Source organism: Mercenaria mercenaria, unplaced genomic scaffold (genome assembly GCF_021730395.1).
Source record: "Mercenaria mercenaria strain notata unplaced genomic scaffold, MADL_Memer_1 contig_582, whole genome shotgun sequence".
Lineage (NCBI taxonomy): Eukaryota > Metazoa > Mollusca > Bivalvia > Venerida > Veneridae > Mercenaria > Mercenaria mercenaria.
Genome location: NW_026463463.1, coordinates 14,249 through 39,684, shown reverse-complemented (window position 1 = coordinate 39,684; position 25,436 = coordinate 14,249). Strand labels below are relative to the sequence as shown.

At 35.5% G+C, this 25,436-nt stretch overlaps 2 protein-coding genes across 3 annotated transcripts in view; both read right to left on the bottom strand.

Moving 5' to 3' along the window:
- The window catches only part of LOC128554636 (cyclin-dependent kinase 8-like), a 34,582-nt gene extending 15,309 nt beyond the window's left edge, over positions 1 to 19,273 (bottom strand). Inside the window, exons 1-5 of one of the 2 annotated variants that reach the window (XM_053535922.1) lie at positions 19,077 to 19,273; positions 5,147 to 5,222; positions 3,365 to 3,475; positions 2,212 to 2,352; positions 1,166 to 1,223 (exon numbers count right to left, since the gene is read on the bottom strand). In XM_053535922.1, the coding sequence (XP_053391897.1) occupies positions 1,166 to 1,223; positions 2,212 to 2,352; positions 3,365 to 3,475; positions 5,147 to 5,222; positions 19,077 to 19,204 (514 nt within the window). In that variant the 5' untranslated portion in view covers positions 19,205 to 19,273. Of the gene's footprint in view, positions 1 to 1,165; positions 1,224 to 2,211; positions 2,353 to 3,364; positions 3,476 to 5,146; positions 5,223 to 10,565; positions 10,636 to 19,076 lie in introns of those variants that run through there. The other variant, XM_053535923.1, reaches the window with a different exon arrangement.
- Positions 13,927 to 18,550, bottom strand: LOC123552927 (uncharacterized). The gene is made up of 2 exons (XM_045342678.2): positions 17,962 to 18,550; positions 13,927 to 17,507 (listed from the first exon to the last, which is right to left on the bottom strand). Exon 2 carries the CDS (start codon positions 17,212 to 17,214, stop codon positions 14,302 to 14,304), a length of 2,913 nt encoding a protein of 970 aa, XP_045198613.2. The 5' UTR covers positions 17,215 to 17,507; positions 17,962 to 18,550; the 3' UTR covers positions 13,927 to 14,301.
- Positions 19,274 to 25,436: the final 6,163 nt, after the last annotated feature.

Sequence of the window (25,436 nt, the reverse complement as noted above, 5' to 3'; positions counted from 1 at the left end):
AGATCTCATGAAAAATATGGCCTCTAGAGAGGTCACTAGGTTTTTCTACTTTTAGACCTAATGACCTAGTTTTTGACGGCAGTTGACCATGTTTCAAACTTGACCTAGATATCACCAAGATGAACATTCAGACCAACTTCCATACAGATCCCATGAAAAATATGGCCTATAGAGAGGTCACAAGGTTTTTTATCATTTGACCTACTGACCTAGTTTTTGAGAGCACGTGACCCAGTTTCAAACTTGACCCAGATATCATCAAGATGAACATTCAGACCAACTTTCATAAAGATCCCATGAAAAATGTCACAAGTTTTCTTATTATTTGACCTACTGACCTAGTTTTTAATGGCACGTAACCCAGCTTCAAATTTGACCTAGATCTTATCAAGGTGAACATTCTGACCAATTTTCATGAAGATCCATTGAAAAGTATGGACTCTATAGAGGTCACAAGGTTTTTCTATTTTTAGACCTACTGACCTAGTTTTTTACCGCAGTTGACCCAGTTTTGAACTTGACCTAGATATCATCGAGGTGAACATTCAGACCAACTTTCATACAGATCCCTGAAAAATATGGCCTATAGAGAGGTCACAAGGTTTTTTTTATCATTTGACCTACTGACCTAGTTTTTGACTGCACTTGACCCAGTTTCAAATTTGACCTAGATATCATCAAGGTGAACATTCTGACTAAATTTCATGAAGAGCCATGAAAAGTATGGCCTCTAGAGAGGTCACAAGCTTTTTCTATTTTTAGACCTACTGACCTAGTTTTGGACTGCACGTGACCCAGTTTCAAACTTGACCTAGATATCATCAAGATGATCATTCAGACCAACTTTCATAAAGATCCCATGAAAAATGTGACCTCTAGAGTGGTCACAAGCAAAAGTTTACGGATGGACGGACGCACGGAAAGACGACGGACGCTGTGTGATCACAAAAGCTCACCTTGTCACTTTGTGACATCTGAGCTAAAAAACTGAAAACCAAACTGTATCACTAATTCTGTAGAATTTTACCTGCAATCCTGAAATTCCAGTTAGATCGACAGATCATTTACTACTAAGATTCAGACAAAAATATTGGATCTACAGTCATTTGGTCTCGAACACAATTCATGTCCAATAACTGAGTTTTAAGTGCCATAAGATGCTTACCAATTTTAACTCTGCCTCGCTCCTGTCCCTCACCCATCACCAGGATGTTAGCTGGCTTCTACAAACAGAATATGTACACTGTGATATAACAAGTTCTGATCATTTTTCTATTTCTACCTCCACTTAAACAAATTTGGGAGTGGACCTTAAAATGATGCTACAGACCAAGTCTGATGATCAATTATGTGGTTCATGAGAAGAAGTTGTTTAAAGATATTTCTAGTTTTAGCTCTAGTGGCCCCCTAAAATGGGCAAAGTGCCCCCATTTGAATATAATTGCCAGAGGACCTTATAATGATGCTAAATACCAATTCTGATCAAGATCCATTAAGTACTTCATGAGAATCACTTGTTTAAATGTTTTACTATTTTCAGCTTTAGCGGTCTTTAAATGGGGCCAAGTGCTTCCACTTTTAAAAATTGAGAGATAATGATATTACAGACCAAGTTTAATAAAGATCCATCAAGCTTTTCACGAGAAGTGGTGTCTAAAGGTATGTCTATTTCTAGATTTAGCAGCCCTAAAAGGGGCTAACTGCCCCCAACTGAACAAATTTGAGAGAGGACCTTATGATGATGCTACAGATCAAGTTTGATGAAGATCCATCCAGTGGCCCATGAGGAGAAATTAATGGTATTTCTATTATTGGCTCTAACGGCCCAAGTGCTCCATTTGAACAAATGTTTAAGTAAAAATGTTGAAGCAGGACAATGGACAACAGACGATGGTCGCCAGGCCATCTATACATACTAATAGCTCACCCTGAACATAAAATATTAGTGCAAGTGTAATGGCCCTTGTGTCATATGATGTGGGTTATTATGAGGAATGACTATTTTAAGTTTGAAGCAATTCCATAATGAAATAACAGAGATGATGTGAAAGTGCATCAAAACTTTAACCAAGGTATGGACATGGAAGGACGCCAACACTGGGTCAAGTAGGATAGTTCTCCATATACTTTGTACAATCGAGCTCAAAACCACTTTTTTTGCTTTATCCTAAAATGTGGTATTTATAAACAACTTTGAGAGTATATACTTACCAGATCTCTGTGTAGCACCCAGTTAGCATGGAGGTAGTGTATACCGTCCAATATTTGATATAATAAGGATTTCACCATGTTCTTTGGCACACTGATAGGTTTCTTTGTTGCCTTCGCTGATCTATGAAATTTGATGATATGCTGCAAGAAAATCGGGGAAGCAGAATTAACCATGCTGGTTTAAAATGACAGATATAAGGAAATGGTAATGCTTTTCAATACTAAAAATTCTAGTCAAATCTACTAGTTCTTATGTGCCAAAGGTGTAATACTGTTCAGCCATATTACACTATATGTTGCGAATAACTTGAATTTAACAGACCTACTGTCAACATGGTAAGTATTCTATGCTTTGAAATGAGGTATACTAACTTTAAAGTTTCCTTCATATCAAATGGGTTTGATATTTAATAAACTATTTATCATATTATAACACAGTTTTTAAGCTCAGAGTTCTATACAATATAATTATGTCTAGTCTAATAATAACGTAGAAAATAACAGTGTTGGGAATTCTTCAAAACGTCTGCATAGATAAATCGGTACAAAAATGCCTGATTGATGATTATACATGTACATGACAAAAGTCAAACAAATCAATTCTGGCCAAAATATGAAGAACAAAGTAAATATTTTGAATTGGGGCAATAATTCCAGTTACTTTGGTAGTTTTGAAACAATGTCCAGGCATTTTCAATTACATAATTCAGTCTAATTACAAATCAATTTAAAGGCACATTGATAATTAGAAGTGACACGCAATTTTACCAAATTTAGGAATTATTAAGATGTCAAAATTTCTTGAAGATGAAAAACTTTGCCAACAATCACATCATGAATATCATTCATCAATTTTATAATTAACTAGCACATCACTAGAAAATAGTGTTTTATACTGATGTTTAAACTTAAACCTGCTAAATTTCTAGAATGGACTGGTCCATCATTCAGTTTGGACAATACCATTTATTATTTGAAGGGGTCTTCACTGAAAATTTACTAACTTAATAGCGAACAGTGCAAACCATGATCAGCTGGCATGGACGTACAGGCTTGTCTTTGTCTGCAGTGGTCGCAAAGGCAAAATCACTTGTCACCAGCAGGCTATAAATTGCATTCAGTGTGCACTAAGCTAATCAAACAGATTACTCACCCATAGATCATGTTCTGCATAGTCAAACAACAGCCATACTTTTCTGTCTGTATGAGATAGGAATACTTTCTGTAAACTTATCACATTTGGATGCTTTAACTCCCTCAGCAACTGAAAGTAAACACAAACTGATAATGTGAAATATGAGAAGATAACAAGCAAAAGTGGCAGGTGAAAATTAATCCTTTCTGCCTAGAAAAACTTTGTCTCACCAGGGCCAAACAACCAGTGAAATATCAAAATTTTCAGAGCTCCAAGTAAGCTTTTGGTGGAACTGGATATTTACCAATCACTTTTTGTCTGAAAATAATATCATTATCAAGGCTTTTCAAAAGTAACTGGGTATTTGCTAAAACCATTTGGTTATTTCACCAATCTAGCACAAACAATTGAGTATTTGTTTTTTCTTGTGGCTAAATGGTACTGGATGAAAAAAGCTTACTGTTACAGCATATATCATTAACCATGTTTGACTATTTTTCTACATGCCCGTAAGCAAGGTAAACATGTGTGTATTATAATTTATAGTTCTAATTATGTGTAACTTAAACCAAGGATATTTTTTTCCTCCAATTGTTTCATGTTTTCTGGGATACTTTCGTTCCACTGTACTTTTTGCATTTTAATATGCAGTTGGAGATCAATTCATCCACAATATCCGGAACGATGTATATATTATACCCCAATATGTGCTCTCATGTAAGATGTTGGCCAGTATCGGTGGCTCTATATTATCACAAACAGATAAACTGTCTTTGTTGAACAACAAAATAGCCTTCTGTTTTGTTTGTTTGTGCTGCAACAATGGTTTTCTGCGACCTCTTTTAGTACTGGAAGTGGTCATTTTATCGGCGAACGTTTTTGTTACCTGTTCTGCCGTAACGTATAACCAGTCTGTTGTCTAGTGTTAAAATCTCGTACCCATTCTATAATACGGCAAATGCGATACACAAGCGATTTTTAATGAACTGGGTATAAGGAATTTTAATTGTGTTTCAGTACGCACACTGTATGAATTCAATTGGGTTTTCTGCAAATTTAACTGCGCAAATACGCAGCTTATCTGGAGCTCTGTCAAATGCTGGTGTCTCAACCTAAAATGCAGCAGAAAATAACTCTATCAGAGTTCTATAAAAGATCTCTAGCAAAGTACATGTCACTGTCTGAATTACAGAACATCTTGTACAGATAAAACACCTGTCTAATTTTCAGACTGTATGCAAACTCTTATAAGTGGTGTTCTAGTGATTAATGTGTCAGCCTCTCATCCTTGAGGTCCTGGGTATGAGCCCGGCTTGGGGCCATGTACTGTTTTCACCAAAGACAGATTCAAATAAGCTAATAACTTTTATTACAATTGAGCTAAAATAAATTGCTAAAAACCAGTGTTAGAAATAATGATATGCCCACTTACCTCTGAAAAAATAAAAGCCAGCAAGGCAAGTCAAAAGTGCTAGTATGGTTGCAAGTTTACAACAACTTCTCCAAGCATTAAATCATTTGTGAACTGGTGTGACTGGTGAAAATCAGTTGTTAAATTGACATCGTATACATCGTATACATGTCAAAACATGTATAATTTAAATAAATTCTAAGTGATTTCTATACTACTTTAAGTACTTATCTCGGCAAGTTGAATTCAGTGGAGGCAATTGTAAAAAGAGAAAATTTAATCTATCACTGTAAACTTAACTCCAAGTGAGTCAGGTTTAACTGTCACAAACTAAAAATGTGAATGCTAATATTTTTACTGAAACATCACAAATAAAGAGAAAGTCTTACAGCTATTTCTCTGCATGCAGACATTGAGATTCCTGTCCCTTCAATTTGCTTCAATGCATATTCTTTCCCATCAGAACTGAAACAAAAGAAAAACACTAACTATTAATATTGAAGTATTAAGAACAGTCATTATTTTCACAGAGAAAAACAGCCAGTCAATATCTGACTAAAAAAGAGTTTCCTTCTGTACCTGTAAAATTTCCCAGGTTTATCAGACCACTGAGTGATGCGAAAAATGTGTAGTCTGTCTGGATATCAAACCAATGACCCTCTTTTTCAGGGCGAGTTCCTTACCAACTGAGCTGATCAAATGCTTAAACATATTCACAGTTCTAAAAAAATTACCCTAAGCCCTTTTTACACAAGGGAAACAATCTATTTATAGAGTGAAATTGTTGAGTGAACAATGTTTGTCAATGATAACCCTGTCCAAGTTATAACAGTGCTATGAAAAATTAAGCCATCTATGTAAAAAGTATGTTACCTGCTATACATGCAGGGTAACACAGTCAGTAGTAATTAAAACAAGCAAATTCGATGAATTGGTATCCCCCGCCGAAAGGGTTTGTGGTGAGGAATGGCGAAAATATATATCCGGCAAAAAGTTAAGGATGTTAATAAGAAGCAAATGATTTCATTAGTCAAAATCAATTTAACAGAAAACAAATGTTTAATTAAAGAGTACATAATAAATGTATGATACTTTGATCCTGACTAAAGAATTTATTTTGAATGGGATATGCTTACTGTAATAAGCTTAGCTTTTAAAATTAAATGCAGTTAATTGAAATGTGAGCTTGAAGTTTAACTGGAATGAAATATTGTCTTTGAGTGGTTTGGCACCAGGTGTTGCTGTTTTACATTTACATTTGAACTTAAAAGATCAGATGTCCTTAAGAGAACACAGGTAAGATATCTTGAACATGCTGAGGGCAAGGTTTGTGCAGTCACAACTTAACATGCTGAAGGTTTGAACATTTAAAAAAAAAAAAAAGGAATGGAAATATATATATCTATATATAGATATATGTATATACTTATTTTTTTAGGGGGTGGGGGTGCAGGGGAACGGGGAGAGAAACAAAATTTCACATGTTGATTATAAATATTGATTGAAAATTAAAAATGAAAAAAAAAAAAAAAAAAGGTAAAAGGGTGAAGTTGGAGGGGGGTGGGGGGGGGGGGGGGGGGCAGAGGATGCATGATCAGTGGTGGGCATGACTGGGTGGAGAAGTGAAGTGGGGGAATGGTACAACTTGGAAGGTTTGAAAAAAATATAAAATAAGAAATGAAAAAAAAAAAAAAATTGGGAGTGGGGGGGGGAGGGGGAGGGGGGTTGGGTGTGACCAAGGCAAGTGGGTGACCAGGTGTGGGTGCGCAACTTCACATGTTTATAATAAATGTTCACAGAAAAGAATGAAAGAAATTTAATGAAATTCTGCCAAATGGTAAGTTTGTTATGTACAAATATGTGGATTTTTAGACAATTAAAGGGCAATAACTCTGAAGTTACAAAAAGAAATCCGTACAAAATTGTCTGTGCACAACCACATTATAGTGCTCTAAATTCTGTTAAAGTTTCATAGTTCTAGGTCAAATATATCAAAAGTTATGATGCAGAAATTGGCATATCTATAATACCCTATATAGTTAACACTAGAAACTTCTAAGGGCCGTAACTCCGGTGTTACTTGGGCAATCTGTCTGAAACATGATGGGCCCCATAACCTCATAGTGGTGAACATGTATATGAAGTTTGTTTGAAAAAAATCTAAAATAAGGAATGATTTTTTTTTTTTTTTTTTTTTTTTTTGTTGGGGGGGGGGGGGGGGGGGGTCGGGGGATAGGGGTGTCGGTGTGTGATCAAGGTAAGGGGGTGACCAGGTGTGGGTACACAACTTCACATGTTTACAATAAATGTTCATGGAAAAGAATGAAAGAAATTTAATGAAATTCTACCAAATGGTAAGTTTGTTATGTACAAATATGTGGATTTTTATACAATTAAAGGGCAATAACTCTTAATTTACAAATAAATCCAAATGAAATTGTGTGTACACAACCACATTATGGTGATCTAAATTCTGTTTAAGTTTCATAGTTCTAGGTCAAATATATCAAAAGTTATGATGCAGAAATTGCCATATTTATAGTACCCTATATAGTTAACACTAGAAACTTCTAAGGGCCATAACTCTGGTGTTACTTGGGCAATCTGACTGAAACTTGACGGGCCGCAAGAACTCATTGTGGTGAACATGTATATGAAGTTTTAAATAAATATTCCCAACCATTTCCTAGATATGGCTCCGGACGGACGGAAAGACGGAAGGACGGACGGACGGACGGAATGACGGACGGAAGGACGGACGGACGGACAACGCCAAAACTATATCCCTCCGACTTTCGTCGGGGGATAACAAAGTAGTAAGTGCTTATTCCTTACTCACTAATTTATCCGATAATTGACTGCAAATGCAAACTGCAACTCATTTGTCAAAATGTTTAAATAAATTACACGTATAACCTTCACACGGTTGCATAAAATGCAGACTGCGTATCATTTTTTCGTAACACGAATTGAAGGCAATTTATCTGAACCACTCAAAATTGTAGACAGGTCATGATTCAGAACAAACAAATATGTAGAAATTTCCATTTTCGCCACTTGTGATTTTTATGAGCCACTTTTATCGCAAATTCACCAATAATTTGGCTCAAACGGCAAAGGACACCATGGGCCCTGTTTTCAAGACTTCATTTGATAAAATAAAGGCAGAGGCTACAATTACGGTACCGTAATCCTAGCCTCCGATTCTAGGATTACGGAAGTTCCGTATTCCTAGACACACCTATAAGGATAGGCTAGGATTACGGAAATACTTGAGGCATCAAATGTATGTTAGGACATGCATAAATGTTATTGTAAACTTACTTATATATTTCACTTAAAATAGCGGGTTTTTTATGACTGTCCTATTATTTTGTGTTATCTATCAGCCATTTCGGGTTAGTATAATCAGAAACAGTCGAAATCATCACCTGTATAACATACGTTTTTCTTTCCAAAACCACACTCCTTTTTTTTTGAAAATTGGCAGACAAACGAAGAATTACATATAATCTTAATAATAGCTCAAAAATATTTTTAAAGATATTCATTACTTAAAATTTTTATGATTTGATTTTGCCTGTCACTTTAGATTTCCTCGCATATAGAATCAACACCCATATACGTTTTTGCATTTCATTTTCGCGATTTTAAGTGAAACAAGAGGGCCAAGATGGCCCTAGGTCGCTCACCTGAGAAACACACCATAACAGTGTTGTAAACATGTTTGACCTAGTGATTTCATGGAAATAAATATTCTGGCCAATTATCATTAAAATTGGAGCAAAAATCTTGAGTATAAATAAGTATTTTCTTTGATTCGACCTGTGACCTAATTTTTGACCCCAGAGCACGAGACCCATATTCGAACTTGACCTAGATTTCATCAAGACTACCATTCTGACCAAATTTCATGAAGATCAATTGAAAAATACAGCCTCTATCGCATACACAAGGTTTTTCTTTGATTTGACCTAGTGACCTACTTTTTGACCCAAGATGATCCATTTTCAAACTCGGCCTAGATTTCATTAAGGTTATCATTTTGGACTTAATTTCAGGAAGATCAATTGAAAAATACAGCCTCTATCGCATATACAAGCTTTTCCTTTGATTTGACCTAGTGACCTACTTTTTGACCCCAGAGGACCCATATTCGAACTTGACCTAGATTTCATCAAGGCAATCATTCTGACCAAAATTCATCAAGATTAATTGAAAAATACAGCCTCTATCGTATACACAAGGTTTTTCTTTGATTTGACCTAGTGACCTAGTTTTTGACCCCAGATGACCCGTTTTCATACTCGGCCTAGATGTCATCAAGGTTATCATTCTGAACAAAATTCATGAAGATTAATGGAAAAATACAGCCTCTATCGCATACACAAGGTTTTTCTTTGATTTGACCTAGTGACCTAGTTTTTGACCCCAGATGACCCATTTTCGAACTCAGCCTAAATTTCATCAAGGTAATCATTCTGACTAAAATTCATGAAGATTAATTGAAAAATACAGCCTTTATCGCATACACAAGGTTTTTCTTTGATTTGACCTAGTGACCTACTTTTTGACCCCAGATGACCCATTTTCGAACTCGGCCTAGATTTCATCAAGGTAATCATTCTGACCAAAATTCATGAAGATTAATTGAAAAATACAGCCTCTATCGCATACACAAGGTTTTTCTTTGATTTGACCTAGTGACCTACTTTTTGACCCCAGATAACCCACTTTCAAACTCGGCCTAGTTTTCATCAAGGTAATCATTCTGACCAAATTTCTTAAAGATCAGTTGAAAAAAACAGTCTCTATCGCATACACAAGGTTTTTCTTTGATTTGACCTAGTGACCTAGTTTTTGACCCCAGATGACCCATTTTCGACTCGGCCTAGATTTCATCAAGGTAATCATTCTGACCAAAATTCATGAAGATTAATTGAAAAATACAGCCTCTATCGCATACACAAGGTTTTTCTTTGATTTGACCTAGTGACCTAGTTTTTGACCCCAGATGACCCACTTTCAAACTCGGCCTAGATTTCATCAAGGTTATCATTCTGACCAATTTTCATGAAGATCAGTTGAAAAATACAGCCTCTATCGCATACACAAGCTAAATGTTGACAGACAGACGACAGACAGACGCCGGACATTGAGCAATCAGAAAAAATCACCTGAGCATTGCTCAGGTGAGCTAAAAAAGTAAGTTCACAACATCATTTATGCACATATTAACATAAATTTGATGCCTCTTAAATACTTCCGTAATCCTAGCCTATCCTCATAGGTGTCTAGGATAGGAATAACAAACAATTTCTTTTCTTTTAAATAAATGGCACACACTATATACTGTTAACATCTGAAATCTTCCCCAGCAGTCTAAATTACACAGTCTACAGAGATGATAGGTCATATTCAAAAGGCGGAGGTGTCCTCCTTGCTGTAAGCAACAGGTTACTAAGTCAAGACCAGCCCCACCTTAAAACTGATTGCAATATAGTTTGGTCCAAGATCTCCATCACTGGTTTAAAAGACATATATGTTTCATCATATTACAAACCACATGAAAATGATGAACATTCACTAAATGAATTGTGGACATCAGTATCAAAAATCCCTAAGAATAGCCACATCTGGATTTTCGGAGATTATAACCTTCCCAGTACGGATTGGGAAACCCAGTCACCCACCCTTACATGTAAATTCAAAGACATATATGAATCCTTCACTGAAAATCTTACAAATTTCAGCCTTGAACAAATGTTCAAACTCCCCACTCGTGATAAAAACATACTTGACCTATACCTCACAAATAATCCCTCTGTTGTCCACAACATCCAAACACTCCCAAGTTTAGGTTCTTCTGATCATGACATTGTCCATCATGAACTCAACCTAAAAAGAGGCCACCCAATCCAGGTTAAAAGACTCATTAAATCATATAAAAATGCTGACTGGTTCAATTTCAAGATGGACTTAAAACAGTTCTCCGAGAAATTTCTCCAGTGTAAGCACACTAATCTAAATACCTCTTGGAATAGTTTCAAGGAAGAAATAAATAGGTTAAGTTCAAAGTACATCCCATCTAGACTTAGTAAATCCCGCCAAGACCTCCCATGGGTTACTCACGAAATTGTAAAACTTATTAGGAAAAGGGACAAATTTTATAAAAAGATCAAAAGGTCAACTACCAATAACCCAGATAATGTCAAGTCATTCAAAACTCTTACGATGGTCATCCAAAGTAAAATTAGGAATGCATATTGGTCATACTTGGACTCAGTCATATTTAGCGACAGCTCAAACACAGGTCAAAAGAAAAAAATTTATTCGTTCATCAAACATAACAAAACTGAAAACAGTGGTGTCGCCCCTCTGTCTAGTAATGGCGTTATCCATTCTGACCCCGTTACCAAGGCTAATATATTGAACAAACAGTTTGAGTCTGTCTTCTCCAAACCCCAGCCCCTTAGTCTTAAACAAATAGCAAAGAGTGCAGTATCTAAACTCCTACATCCACCCATGACACCAATAGATATCACAGTCCAGGGCGTTGATAAACTGTTAGCTGGTCTCAACCCAAATAAGGCATCAGGCCCGGACGAAATCTCCCCTAGGTTATTAAAGGAACTGCACAGTGAGGTTGCCCCCATGCTCACACATATATTTCAATTGTCTCTGGACACAGGCAATGTCCCCGATGATTGGAGACATGCGGTTATCTCCCCTGTTTACAAAAGAGGTGAAAAGTCCAAGGCTAGTAATTATCGTCCAATCTCACTTACATGCATAGCGTCCAAACTCCTTGAACATATCTTAGTCTCTAATATCATGTCCTACTTTGACTCCTACAACATTCTTAGCCCAAAGCAGCATGGTTTCAGGTCAAAACACAGCTGCGAGACCCAACTCATAGGTTTCACCCAAGAAATTGCTGATTCCCTAGACCCAGGCCAGCAATCTGATGTCATTGTTATGGATTTCAGCAAAGCCTTCGATAAGGTGGATCACCATAAGCTAGTCCACAAACTTAAACGTTTAGGCATAGATAACAAGGTCACATCATGGATTAAATCATTTCTAAGTAATAGGTCACAACAAGTTCTTGTTGAAGGCAAGTCTTCAGATAGGTTACCAGTTCTCTCAGGGGTTCCCCAGGGTTCAGTCCTAGGCCCCTGCCTCTTTCTTGCATACATAAATGACCTGCCCGATAGTGTCAAAAGTAGGGTCCGCCTTTTCGCAGATGACACTATCGTCTACCTTACCATCTCATCTCAGTCTTCAGCAGAAAGCTTACAGCATGACTTGCACTTATTAGAGTTATGGGAACAGGATTTGGCCATGGAGTTCAATCCTGATAAGTGTGAGATCCTTAGGATACATAGGAAGAGAAAACATAAATCCTTTACCCCTACAGATTACACAATACCCTACTTAAATCAGTAATCAGCAATACTTAGGTGTTACTATAAGCAAGGATCTCAACTGGGCCCCCCACATTAACCTCCAAGGCCAATAATACCCTCCGCTTTGTTAAAAGAAATGTCAAAACCAATAACACACAGGTCAAAGAAACTGCTTATAAAACATACGTCCGTCCCCAGGTAGAGTACTGTTCTACAGTCTGGTGTCCTTGGCAGAAATATTTAATAAATAAAGTAGAAATGGTCCAAAGGTCAGCTGCCCGTTATGTAAAAAATGACTACAGTTACACCGGTAGTGTCACAGACATAATCAATACCCTCAAATGGAAAACACTCGAACAACGTAGAAACCATGCCTCCCTGATCATGTTCTATAAAATAAGATCCAACCTTGTAGTAGTGGATAACCATCACCTCCTCCCTACTAGAAATCTTAATTATCTAATCCCACATTCTAAGACCAACTACCATGCTACATCCTTCTTCCCAAGGACCATCAGGCTATGGAACAGTCTTCCAATATATGTCCAGTCAAGTTCGAGTCTACCAATTTTTGTTGGTAGACTTGACTCATGCTCTCTGTAGACCGATGTATACTGTTTTTAACCTTAGATCTGTAGATCTTTTATCTTTGCAATATATGTATATGCTATATATACTTTTAACCCCCATGCACATAACATATCTTTTAAACTAATAACTGCTCCTGACAAGCGCCTGCAAAGTGTTATCAGTGTTGATTTTATGGCAGTATAAAGTTGAAGTTGAAAGGTCTATTTTTAAGAGAAACAATGGTGAAAACCATTTTTTCATAGCTTCATCTGTTAAAAAGTTATAACGAGTTAAACCTGGTGACTGTCAGAAATTCATCTGTCAAAACTACGGCAAATCCATATCGGAAAATTGAAGAGTATTTGTCAAGGGATGTAATTTGTTTATAAGTTTATAACTAGAGTGCACCTGCTGAGGGGGTATTTGGAAACGATGGCCCAAAAAAGCGCAAGGTTAAACATATATTTGTATGTTATCAACTTTTTCTTTAATGATTAAATTCGATAAAAAAATGGGTCCTGGGAGGTCCAGTCAATAGGCTATTTTCAGTTATATTTTTTTTAATATTGCTTTAATTTTCAGAAAATAAAAAAATTCACCCCCTTCGGAGGCCTCTTATGAATAGAAATTAGCCTCGTTTTGATAATTTTATATATAGTATGATGCGTGTACAGCTATTTTTGTTTCCCATATGGCACTATTCGAAACAAAAATGGCGGCCGAATTCCTCGTAAACTAGAAATTTACCGCTGAAACAAGGTAAAACTACATAATCTCAGATTAAAAAATATATAGATATTTCTACATATTTAAAAAGATAAATCTAGCAACCCCAGCTGATTTTTAAACTTATTCAAATTCCAGAAACAACCAGACAGTTATTTAGAGCTCTTCATGAGCTTTAAAGAACACTTTTCCTTTTTAAAATATCTTTAAAAATAAAAAAGTTATGACCATTTGAAATTTGAAAAATAACGCGTAATTTTAGAATTTTTCCACTATATAAAATACAGCTGAACATGTCGCGTTCGCGGCACCGAGAAGTGAATTTTCTCCGTTGCCATAATAGAAAAATGGTCATATCTTTTTTAGTTTTTAAGATATCTTCATGAAATTTGGAATAGTTACAGATCTAACCCTGTAGCATTAAATGCTTTATTTAAAATCATAATATATGTGAATAAGATACAGAAACAACACAACAAATGTTGGCAATATACAATGGATTTTAATAAAATGGACGAGGTATCTGGTAATAAATACATCTTATTAAAGCATGATAAAATGACACTCTATATTTGATCACAGATCATCTATGACTCATCTCAAACTGTTTAACAACAATTTCCTAGCAATATATACAAGACAAATGAAGAAAATATATAAAACCTATAACAAATTTTCACAATAAAATTATTTTTAATTTTTGACCGTCAAGTTGATTTTAATAAATCTACACATTCAAATAAATGTCTATACACTATCAAACATTAACAGACACTACACTGATAAGCATGGCAATTTGTGGCTCAAACAGATTCATTTTATGTACTCAAGTACAGTATTCAGAAAAAAACACTGGAATATTTCTTAAAGACACTGTCAATGGAGTTTGCCTCTTTGATTTTCCACATACGTCCGGAATTCATACAGTCTGGTATGAAACCGGTTGACAGAACAAAACCTTTCTCAACAATCTGAATGTCTTCACGGCTAGGCCAGCTGAAACAGCCAGGCTTACGGGTTGGTGTCATGAACTTAACAACAAAATTTTCATTGTCTTTCACTTTCACAACAATTCCTGGGTACCATGCATCCTGATATGCGATTGCAACATAGTCATTTTCTGACACAGTTTGGTTTGTTGGAAGTATCTCTAACAGTCTTGCTTCCTCCTCTGTATCAGAATAGGTTTCGTTATCTTCATATTCATACCTGCCATTTTTTTCGGAGTTTTTAAGGTTCAAGTCTGCTTTCCTTTTTTTGTTTTCTTTCTTTTTCTTATTCAATAATATGTCACTATTAATTTCATTAAGTACATTCTTGTCACTATCCTGATGCTTTTGTCTTAAGAGTTTACCTCCTTTTCTTGCAGATTTCAGTAGTTTTTGGCGATCACTTTCAGGCATTTCTGTCAACCAGTGCATCATTGGGGACCGGTTTCTTTTAAGAAGTTGCACTGATGAGTGGTGATGAAGAGAGGCATGTGGTCTTCGGCGCTGGCTACTGTCTAGGTCACCAAAGTGGTGCTCGCAACCTAAATTAGTGACATGAGCGAAGTTTGTTCTCTGTAACTCTTTCTCTGTTGCCTCCTGACTGTACTGACCCTCATTTAGGAAGTCAACTAGCTGTTTTTCAACTGTACGCTTCATTGCTCCTGAAACTAACTTAATGGTCACATTCAAAAGTTCTCGATACACTGGGTTTTCACTGATATTTTCAAGTTTTTTCAGTAGTAATTCTTGGTAAGGGACTTTGTTAGTGTCTATTTCACTGAAGGGGATTTCATGGAGAATGGTTGCTGGGTTAATTTCACATTTTGTGAGAAATTGGTGGAGGACCTGCACTTCCTTGTGCAATTCTAGGTATGGCACATTGTTTCCAACAAGCAAATTCCAGTACGGACCGGTAAGCTTCAAATAAAACAGTCCTAAGCACTGCACTACAGTCATTATTGTGTCAGACTGAAGGTCTGCCAAAACAGACTGGAGTTTCAGATTTGGGGCATTAATTGTTTCTAGGACAGTGATGAAGTCTTCTCGGTGGAGATAAATTTCAGCAGAAGTCTGGAAAAGGGCATTAAAACGATTGTCTTTGTAGTTCCCGATGACAGATTTCAGTCCATTCTTTGCGCAGTGGGCTTCCCATATATCACGTACACCATGGTGATCACCAGATGGCCCGAATACATCTGAAGTTGTGCGTAGAGCTCTCTCGACAACAGTTCCTTTCTTACTCCAGAATTTGAATACAGATAAATTATCCCTTCCTAGCAGACCATGTTCTGCGACAAGTGAACTTTGCTGAGCTTTAAGATCAGCACAAATGTAATTGTGGAAGCCAAGAAGTACGTGCGCCATACAATGAAAATGATGAACTTTGCTGGGATTTTCTATATTCTGTTGCAAAACCTGATCACGCCACTCATCCAGAAGTCTGTCTGCTTTTTTCTCGTTGCTTGCGCGATCGCTCATGGTAAATGCTAACTTTTCAAGAGAATTTACAATGTAACTTTCAGCTGATGTTCCATCATGGTCAACACTTGAATGCAAGTCGGCCAGTTCATGTAAATGTGATTTTGTGACTTCATTTATTGCTACCGCTGTCTCGTGCGCAACCCTATTAAAGCCTAAACTCATTATACCACCTGAAGACAAGGTTACAGATGTATCTAGGATCTTTTGTTTACGGCGAGTTGTACCGTCCCTACTCAATCCCCAGTTCTCAGTTTCCGACAGTTGATGTGAAATATAGGTCTTGGCCAAGTAGTGACCCTCATCCACAATTGACTGAACAGTGCTACTTGAAGGCAAGTCACTGTTTTCAATGTCCACATGAAAGAGATGCTTTGAAACAGTTTTTATCACTTCTGAAACCTTTTCAACTGCAACCTCTAAACCAGACAGTTCAACAATGCACAACCGAACTTTATCACTGTAACTTCCATCTTCATTCTTTGTTGTCAATTTTTCAGACTTCAACATATTTCCAAGTTCTTCAAGTTCAATAACTTCATTTTCCTTCTTGGATAGTCTCGCAAGTAGAGTTTCACAATTGTTGCACTTTCTATCATTTTCCGTTTGCTCAGTTTTTGTTTCACTGTTCGTGTTCTTAAATTTCACTCTCAGGGACCTCAGTTCATTTCGCAGGTGCGAGTTGTATTTCTGTGCAGAAAGCTTCTTACTTTTTTCACTGCTTATTTGCTGTTTTAAAATTTCTACTTCATTGGACAAAGAAGTAACTTCATCGGAAAGTGCTTTTGTATCAATGCTTAGTTTTTTAGACTGTTGTTCTGCAGTTTTCAGTTTTTCTGTAGTCACTTTTAGTTGCCGTTCTTGCTTGAGTGCTAATCTCTGTGTGTCGCGTAATGCATGCAGATTCTTTTTGGCTGTTTCGTCCCTTTTGTTGACATTGCGTACTGAATAATGTCCAATTCTATTTTGTATCTCATTCAAATTTTCATTCTGATCTTGAATTTTCTGTGAAAGTTGTTTGCTGTATTTCATTTGCTTAGAATTTTCATACTGAAGCAGATTTGTAGTTTTATCTAAATCTTCATAGTTCACATCACCTGTTTGAGTGGAGACTGTCTTGCGGTGCACTTCATCAGTTACAGTTATGTTTTCAATTTTACGTATTGTTTCATTTAAACATTCTGTGTCTCTTGCATTTGATGGTTTGTGATCAGCCCGTTCAGTAGCACTTGTACTTGCTGGCGGAGTAAATACAGCATTTAATAAGTCACTGACATTGTTCATTCCTTGAACCTTTTTCTTGTGCGCAAGTTTCTTCTTTTGTTCCCATAATCGCGACACCTTAGTCTTAAGAGTTTTTTACTGACACTGATTTTAATTCTGGCTCTAGCTGCACTAAAACATTACATAAATCATTAGAACTGAACCCTAATGTCTGGAAAAACTTGTTGATTTCAATCACAATGCCATTTAATAATGGTTGGCTTGTTTTCTTGATATGCCCTTGTTCTAAGTCAGACTTTGTGATACCGTGTGCCTCACAAAATGGGCCTGGGTATGTCTCTGCCATATTTGACCTGAAAAGGTAAAAAACTACCATTATACAACTGCTTTAACTAAATTTTGACTACTTAATCTTTATATATAACAATTATTTATCAAAACTGTTTTAAAAAAAAACTACTATCGAATCATCATTTACATCTTGTTACATCGCTCGATAAATGCAATCCTTTAGGTACGAATTTGTGAGGGACAAAACGGTCGAATGATTTAAACAAAAAAATGGGCAGTTCAGCAAATAATTTCGTATACAGACGAAGAAATTATATTTTGTTACATATATTACGCAATAATATTTTGAATTAACCTCAAATTATTATGTTTAAATAAAAGAAAAACTTGTTTTCTTTGCGGGATCGGCGATGTAATTTTTTGATCTTTCGTACCCTCCGACGCCCCGTTAAAGATTTGTAAACATTCTCGCTGTATTTCTTCTGAATGATAATAAATAACTTATAAAACACTTACCATATGTTATGATTAAACAATCATATCATTTTTGATCGTTTTCCTGTATTTTAATTGAATAGATTCATTGATTATTGGCGATATTTTCTATCGGTATTGTGTTTACGTAAATTTCAAAATGGCGGTCGACCTGAAGCGTGCGTGACCTTTGGATTTTCCGAAAATCACTATTTTCAGAAATAAATGCGACATGGTAAATGGCGTTTCCGAAAAATGATTTTGGTACCAAATTAAACTTCAGAATGTATATTTTGCATTGGTATATGATGCATGTCGGAAAATATCGGAGTTTTTGAGTAAAAAACGGTCAACTTTGGGGGACTATATCTTCGCGTAGAAGTATCATATTAATATGCATCAAGTTGTAATATATTCATAAACCTTTTTTCTGATTGGATAAGTTAAGGTCATTAATATTCATAGCTATTAAACCAGTCGCATATTGAAACAAAGACACATGGTATCACGCGACCGCTGCATGTTTCCTGTTTATATCAGATCGAGCGTAAATTACCGTGATCTGTATGATAACAAGATCATAAATCTGATAATATGGCAATAAAATAACAAAGAAAATATGCATATTGTAGATAATTTTATTAGCTTTTTAAACATGTATATCTTATTTTGATTGAATGTCATTTGATGATTTGGCATGAAAAAGTTTACGACAGGTATTAAATTTTTGCACTTTTCCAGGTTAATCTGGAGGCTTATCAGTGATAAGCTGGGGTTGCTAATAAATCTTTCCTTTGTTTAATGAAACTAAACAACTGTAATTTGATTAATGAATAAAGAAACTACAGCCGATTGAAGCAGGTAAGGTTTATAACAGTGACAGATAGTGCAGCGCTCAAGCAGCCGATATGTTGTTATTCCTATCTAGGAATACGGAACTTCCCTAATGGGCTAATCCTAGAATCGGAGGCTAGAATTACGGTAACGTAATCGTAGCCACTGCCTAAAATAATGTTACTTAGGCATACTGTTAAAAAATAATAAAACCTGGTTTCTTATATAATTGAATGCTTATTCATTTTTAGAAAAGACATATGCTTTGAAAGAAAAACCCGTTATTTTTTGTAAACAAATTTGAAAACATCTCCGAGTCTGACCTATCCTTGCTTTTAGCCTTGTAAACACTTCCGTAGGTTCCTCTGCCAACTTTGCAACCTTCATAATCAAATAAATCTTCAACTTTTTTCCTTTCTTGTGCAGTTTTCTGTTTATATTCGTAGTCCATGTTGCTGAAGTTGAGGGAAACCTAAAATTACTTTTTTGCAAGTGCCATTTTACCATGAGAGTAGCCTCCCTTGCTCTAAGCGCACAAATAAACCGAAAGAAGTAATTTAAAGGACTTAAAGAGCTTTAAGTGAGGAGAAGTGAGATTGGAATATTGTTGTTCATGACGTAGTCATAACCTAGAAACTGATACAGAGTCTTCCCTCAAAAATGAATTTCCCCATCCCACCCCCAACTCCTTTGCAGAGATAGGACCTCAGGTAAAGGAGGTGGAGTATTCATTCTTATCAGAAACTGCTGACTTTCATCTGAACAACATAAACTAAACAGATATTGTGGAATCATCTGAATAAAACTAGAAATTTAAAGCAGTTAACCTATCTACATAGCACATAGAAGTCTCATAGAATTTGAAAAAAGTCCGGGGCTAGATCTTGTCCTGTACCTTAAAGGCAAGAAAATCATTCTGGGAATTTTCTTCCCAAAAGTTTTACGAAATCTAGAACTTACCCCCTTCTTCAAACCAGGCTGTAGAACCAGTATAGTCTAAGACTAGATCTGAAAGTCTTGGATAATTACAGTCTGACACGGGTGTTTACTAAATCTCTCTACTGAATATATCAAAAACCAATATATATACTATATATATACTCGACCTTGAATCGCCGTCTCTAGTTGACAGAGTTGAAATTATTTCACCTATATCTGACCATGATATGATCTATGCACGTTAAGCTTCCCGGAATCTGTTACCTTTTCCATAAAGCAAACTGGCCCGAGTTTAAGAAAGTTCTACATATACATGCATCAAGCGAAGAAGTATTACAAAATTCTGACTTTCTTTCAGCTATAGGTCTATGGGCACAGTTCAAAAACAAATCTGAAGCCAAAACATTTCCCTGCATAATAAGAGAGATCGCCTGACCAGAAAGGTAAAGACAAACAAGAGTTGTCACTAATGGTGACAAATGCCCCCGCAGCGCCTTGACCTTTGACCTGGTGACCTTGACCTTTGACCTTGAGCATGTGAAGTTTGAAGGTCCTGGGTGCAGTGGTTCACGAGTAAAGTGCCTTCATGCAAAAAGTTAAAGTTGTGATGAACGGACATTGCGACGAACGGACGGACAGTTGAAAACTAATATGCCTCCCTTCGGGGGCATAAAAATTCAACCATACGCAGTAGAATGAATTTAAGAAAATAAAGGGTCTCGTTAAAACTAAAATATATCAATCCTATATTAATCTATTCATACATAGAACACATACTTGAAATTGCTGCTTCTGATAAGACAGACACACAAAATACCCTTTCTTCTAAAATTATGCACAATAATTAAAACCCCAAAACAGGACTCATAAAGCGTCTCCCTCCTCAAAGACCAAACATCAGGCTGTCTAAAAACTAAGACCATAGACAAAGCGAATTAACATATTTAATAAACAGTTTCACTGAGTTTTCTCTAGCAAGGCCCCACTATCCTTGAAGCAAACATGCATTCAAACAATACGATATTTATCTCCTCTGCAAGATTCTGAGTATTCTCAGATGCCTGACATCTCTATCTTAGCAAATCTGGTTAGTAAATCTTTTTTGTAATCTCAAAACATAAAAGCTATTAAACTAACTTGATAACAACATCACCTTTGGCAACCAAAATGACCTTATTCTCCTTAGCTTTAGTAAGGCATTCGACAAGGCAAATAATCTCGAACTCCTTGAGATTCTCCAAGAAAATGTTGCTTCTCCTCAATTTTTTATTGAAACTGTACGAGATGAGTATACAACTTTCATATGTAGTTGAAATATTTCAAAGCCTAAGAAAGGGCGGCTTTTTTAAGGGTAACAACTCTAGTACAATTATTGGACATAAATGTTTCGATGAAATTCCCTTGTCCACCCAAAATTGGTGATTTATTTAACGGTACATAATGTTCTTAAGTTGTAACATTCCGAAGACAAAAGTGCCTAACTCCAGGAAAAACGATTGGACATAGAAGCCCCGACAATATGCTAGGTTCGCATCATGTTGATGATGTACGTGATTTATTTGGATTGGTCGAGTGCATATCCAATTTAATAGAGGCAGCATATACTTAAAAAGATATTGTAAAATGGTATTAACGTATATATACGCTGAAAACAGTTATTCATAACATGACGAGTATCTATACCAAGATACGTTCAATCTTAGGGACAGAAAAAAAAAAGAACTAACCTAAAATGTTTGACTGCTTATTGTGACTTTGACTTGCGTGCGACACGCCGAATAGTAATGTTAAATGATTATGTCAAGTAATTAGAAAATCCATTCTGTCATGACAGAATTATTGACAATGACGATAACATTATTTGTATCTTACTTTCCAACAAAAAGAAGATTAATTAAGTATAAACAGCAATAATTAGCTACACCAACATAGACAGGAATTTTCACAAAACCAATGAAAATGAAAAGATATTTACACACCAACAAAGGCAGGAATTTTCACAAAAGAGATAATTCTAAATTGTTACTGTGTGTAACAGTCTTTATAACATTTTAACAGAAATACTCATTTAAATAAAGCATGAAAGTCGTCATCAACAAACAACTGAAGGAAATCAAACATATAATTTAGACTAGTAACTAAACCCGGAAAGCGGATATAAATATTTATACATAATTTTGAATTATTCTAATATGCAAAGTTCAGTATCTTAATTTTTAATCTTACACACGCATACTTACAGCAAAATGTGTTAATATCATGAGATGAGCAATACACACAAAAGTCATGTTTGTCAAGTTTATTTGATAATATGGTTACTATCATAAGGTAATTTATAGAATAAAGTATAAATTTCAGCATATTTCTTTCCATGTGATAAGATTGCACGCTTGGCATTTTGGAATGTGCAATTATCAGCGATTAACGTAAAATAGTTAAAGGAAAAGATTCAATTTTTTTTTTTATTTCGGATCAAATTTATATGCAATGTACTAGTATCACGAATATAATTCACGACAGTATCGCAAATGGAATCAAGTAGAAGTGAAGACGAAGGTAGGTTTATATTTGAATAAATTATTTTGCAATGTATAATTGTAACGTGTTCGAAACAATGTTAGCAATCTGTAGCCTCTATTTAAAGAACTACCTGGTCATGACCATTTAAACGCATTCTCTTGAGCGGAGATCTTATGCGTGTATCACTGGGATTTAAATGCAACGTTTAATAAAAAAAATTGTTTCAATAATCAGTAAAATCGTTCCGAATATACGTCATGTCTAAATTCGTGTAAACATCGGCGGTGTACTTTACTTTTAAGTTCATGCAATATAGTGCATTATCAAAATCGAAAAAGCAGTATTCTGTAGGGGAAAAATACCTCTACATGCATGCCTGATTCAGAATAAATCTCCTGGTCATACACAAAAAATGCCAAAAAGATTCCTTAAGATATGTTAATTGCCGTGTACTTTACCTTTTTACATGATACTAGAAAGATAAAAAAAAAACAATAATAAGATTTTCATTATAAAAACTTTGAAATAGATTGCGCATCAAAAGTGATATTATGACATTGAAAAATATTTTCAAAAGGGATAGAATAACACGCATTGGGAGCCCGAACTGAATGTGGATTGTACCACAGGGCTCATTTAAATATGAGACAGGCATGTTCGAATTTTAGTGGATAAAGTGATTCGAATTCAATAAAAAATTTGTATATACCAAGTAAAAGCATAATAACTTCAAAATAATTTTAAAGTATTTGCAATGGTTTAAAAATGAAGACGTGGCAAAACAAATAAAAAAATCGAGGGTGTTTTGCCTACTGGGTAGGAATATTTGCTTTTTTTACCGCAGATTATTTAACATTTTGTATCATTCTTTATTTGAGGATATAAGATACAAAGCGCCAATTTATATGTATTTGTAAAGCTATTAACTGAAACTTAAGATAACTGTTTAATATGAATACACAAACATTGCGGGAAATTTGACTCGCTATTGTTCTATCTCGAATGAATATTTGAGTAGTTTTACTTTTGAGGTGTTGTTATCTTGTTTCCTAGAAGCTGATATTTATAACATGTTCATGGAATGTAGTTTCATTTTAATTTTTTATTACGGAAGTTTCAGCAATTAAAACACTATTCAATTGTGTATATAGGTGTAAGAGCTAGTCTGTTGGATATTTTGAGAATATTTTTCACGGATATACCTGGACAACTTATACCTATGAATCATTATGCAACTGGCTATCTCCCGTGGTACCTTGGTAAGTAATTCTTTTGATGTCTTAGTTGATCATTTCAATGAGGCAGAAGGGAACATTTAATGAAAATGAATATGGATTCATCCCGTTTTAATATGTATTGAATGTTTTGTAAAGATATTTGCTTGCATATAAGGGACAGTCAATTAATTTTTTTTGCTTTACAATTTTAAACCTATTATCCTGATAATTATATATTATGTTTTATATCCCACTTAACGCATTTAGAAGCGTAAATTTGGGCAGTACAAATTATATCATAGCCGCATTTACAATTATTTTGCCAAATTTAATACAATTTTAAAACTCATGTTGGAAAGGTTATGCGATCTCATCATACATCACGCGTTACAAAACCGTACACTTTCGAAACATGTGTAACTTTGAAATATTATCTCATTTAAAGTTCTTATTAAGTGAGGACAATATAAGGAATGCTACATCTCGGCGCAAGCTAAATCTCTACCACCCCGCCAATCCACATACATGAGAAAGGATTCTAGGCTTTAACCAAGACCAGAAAAATAGTTTTTACCAAGGTTTGGGCGACCTGTTCTTTTTCCTATTCCCTAACGTTCTTATTCAAACATCACTACATCAAGGTTACATTCATGATGACTAGAAAAGCGCATTAATTTTGTTTCTCCATTTTTTCAAAAAGGACAAAAGCACCACACCATTAAACTACAGACTGGTATCTCTAACATCCATATGCTGGAAGTATGTTGAACACATTGCCCAAAGCAACTTGATACCCTTCTTTGATAAAAAAACAACATGATTTCTGGGAAAAAGCGGTGAAACACTCATCATTACTCCCGGAGTTATACTGCTATACTGCTAGACAAGGTCTACCATGAACGTCTTGCTGTTAAACTGCATTACCATAGTGTGAGGGACAAGACCTTGGAATGGGTCAGAAGCAATCTTGCTCACCCACTCACTGTTATCTTCCTGTTCTTCGTCGGTCACATGTCACTTTCCTCAAGGAACAGTCATGGGTTCACTGATCGTTTTAGTCTACATAAAAGACTTATCATCAAGAGCTGACATTACGGTTAGCCTTAATGTTTATCTAGTTTATTGATTGCACTATCAAATTGTTCAATGTCATTACAAAAATACTATCAGTAATCAGACTCTGCGGAAGACCCCAAGCAAGTACAGGCAGTTGTAGATCATTTAGGGCAATGGAAAGATGAGTGTTCCTTGAATAATGTGAATAAACTAGAATAGTAAACAAGAGGCACTTCATTTCTGCCAACTATTCAATCTGTGGTCAACAACTGCAATCGACATCGAAAACAAAATACCCCGGAACTGAAATAGGCATCAAGTTGTCATGGAACTCACATACACATGCGTAAACATATGAATATACCACAACCCCGTAATATTTCGAAATAAATTGCTCAGTATGACCATTTTCTTTTAGTGTTACATTACAGTGACAAAAAGTAAATGTTTAAAAGCATATTCCGAGAATAATGATACAATGCAGACATAAGTTCATTTTCTTTTTTTGTAAAAATATAACGAATGTAAATATGGCGTAAAAGCCAGTAAAAATGTTTGTTTTGATGTTGTCAAATAAAACGAATATTTAACTTTACGTCTTTCGTTTAGATGAATATATATCATATAAACGATTGAAACATTAACAGTTTTGGATACAAATAATTAGTATAATTAGGACTGATTTTATAACCTGTTTACATAACACATTTTTATCAGAAAATGGTATTTTGTCCATTAGAAGCATTCTACAATAGATCGTTTGCCTAACAGAGGCTCCGTGGACACTAATGAGACAATGTAGCGTTGAAATCAATTGTTTCAGCTGCACGAGGATCCCATCTACAGACTGTCTCTGCAAAACAGGTGGTTCATTCATTTAGAATTTCTTAATTTGAATAACAGATTTTCAAACCCGATCATTTTTAAGTTTAGGTCATCCCAATATATTAA

Excerpts from the sequence above, each read along its gene's own strand:
- LOC123552927 (XM_045342678.2), bottom strand. The coding sequence starts at position 17,214 with ATGAACAATGTCAGTGACTTATTAAATGCTGTATTTACTCCGCCAGCA.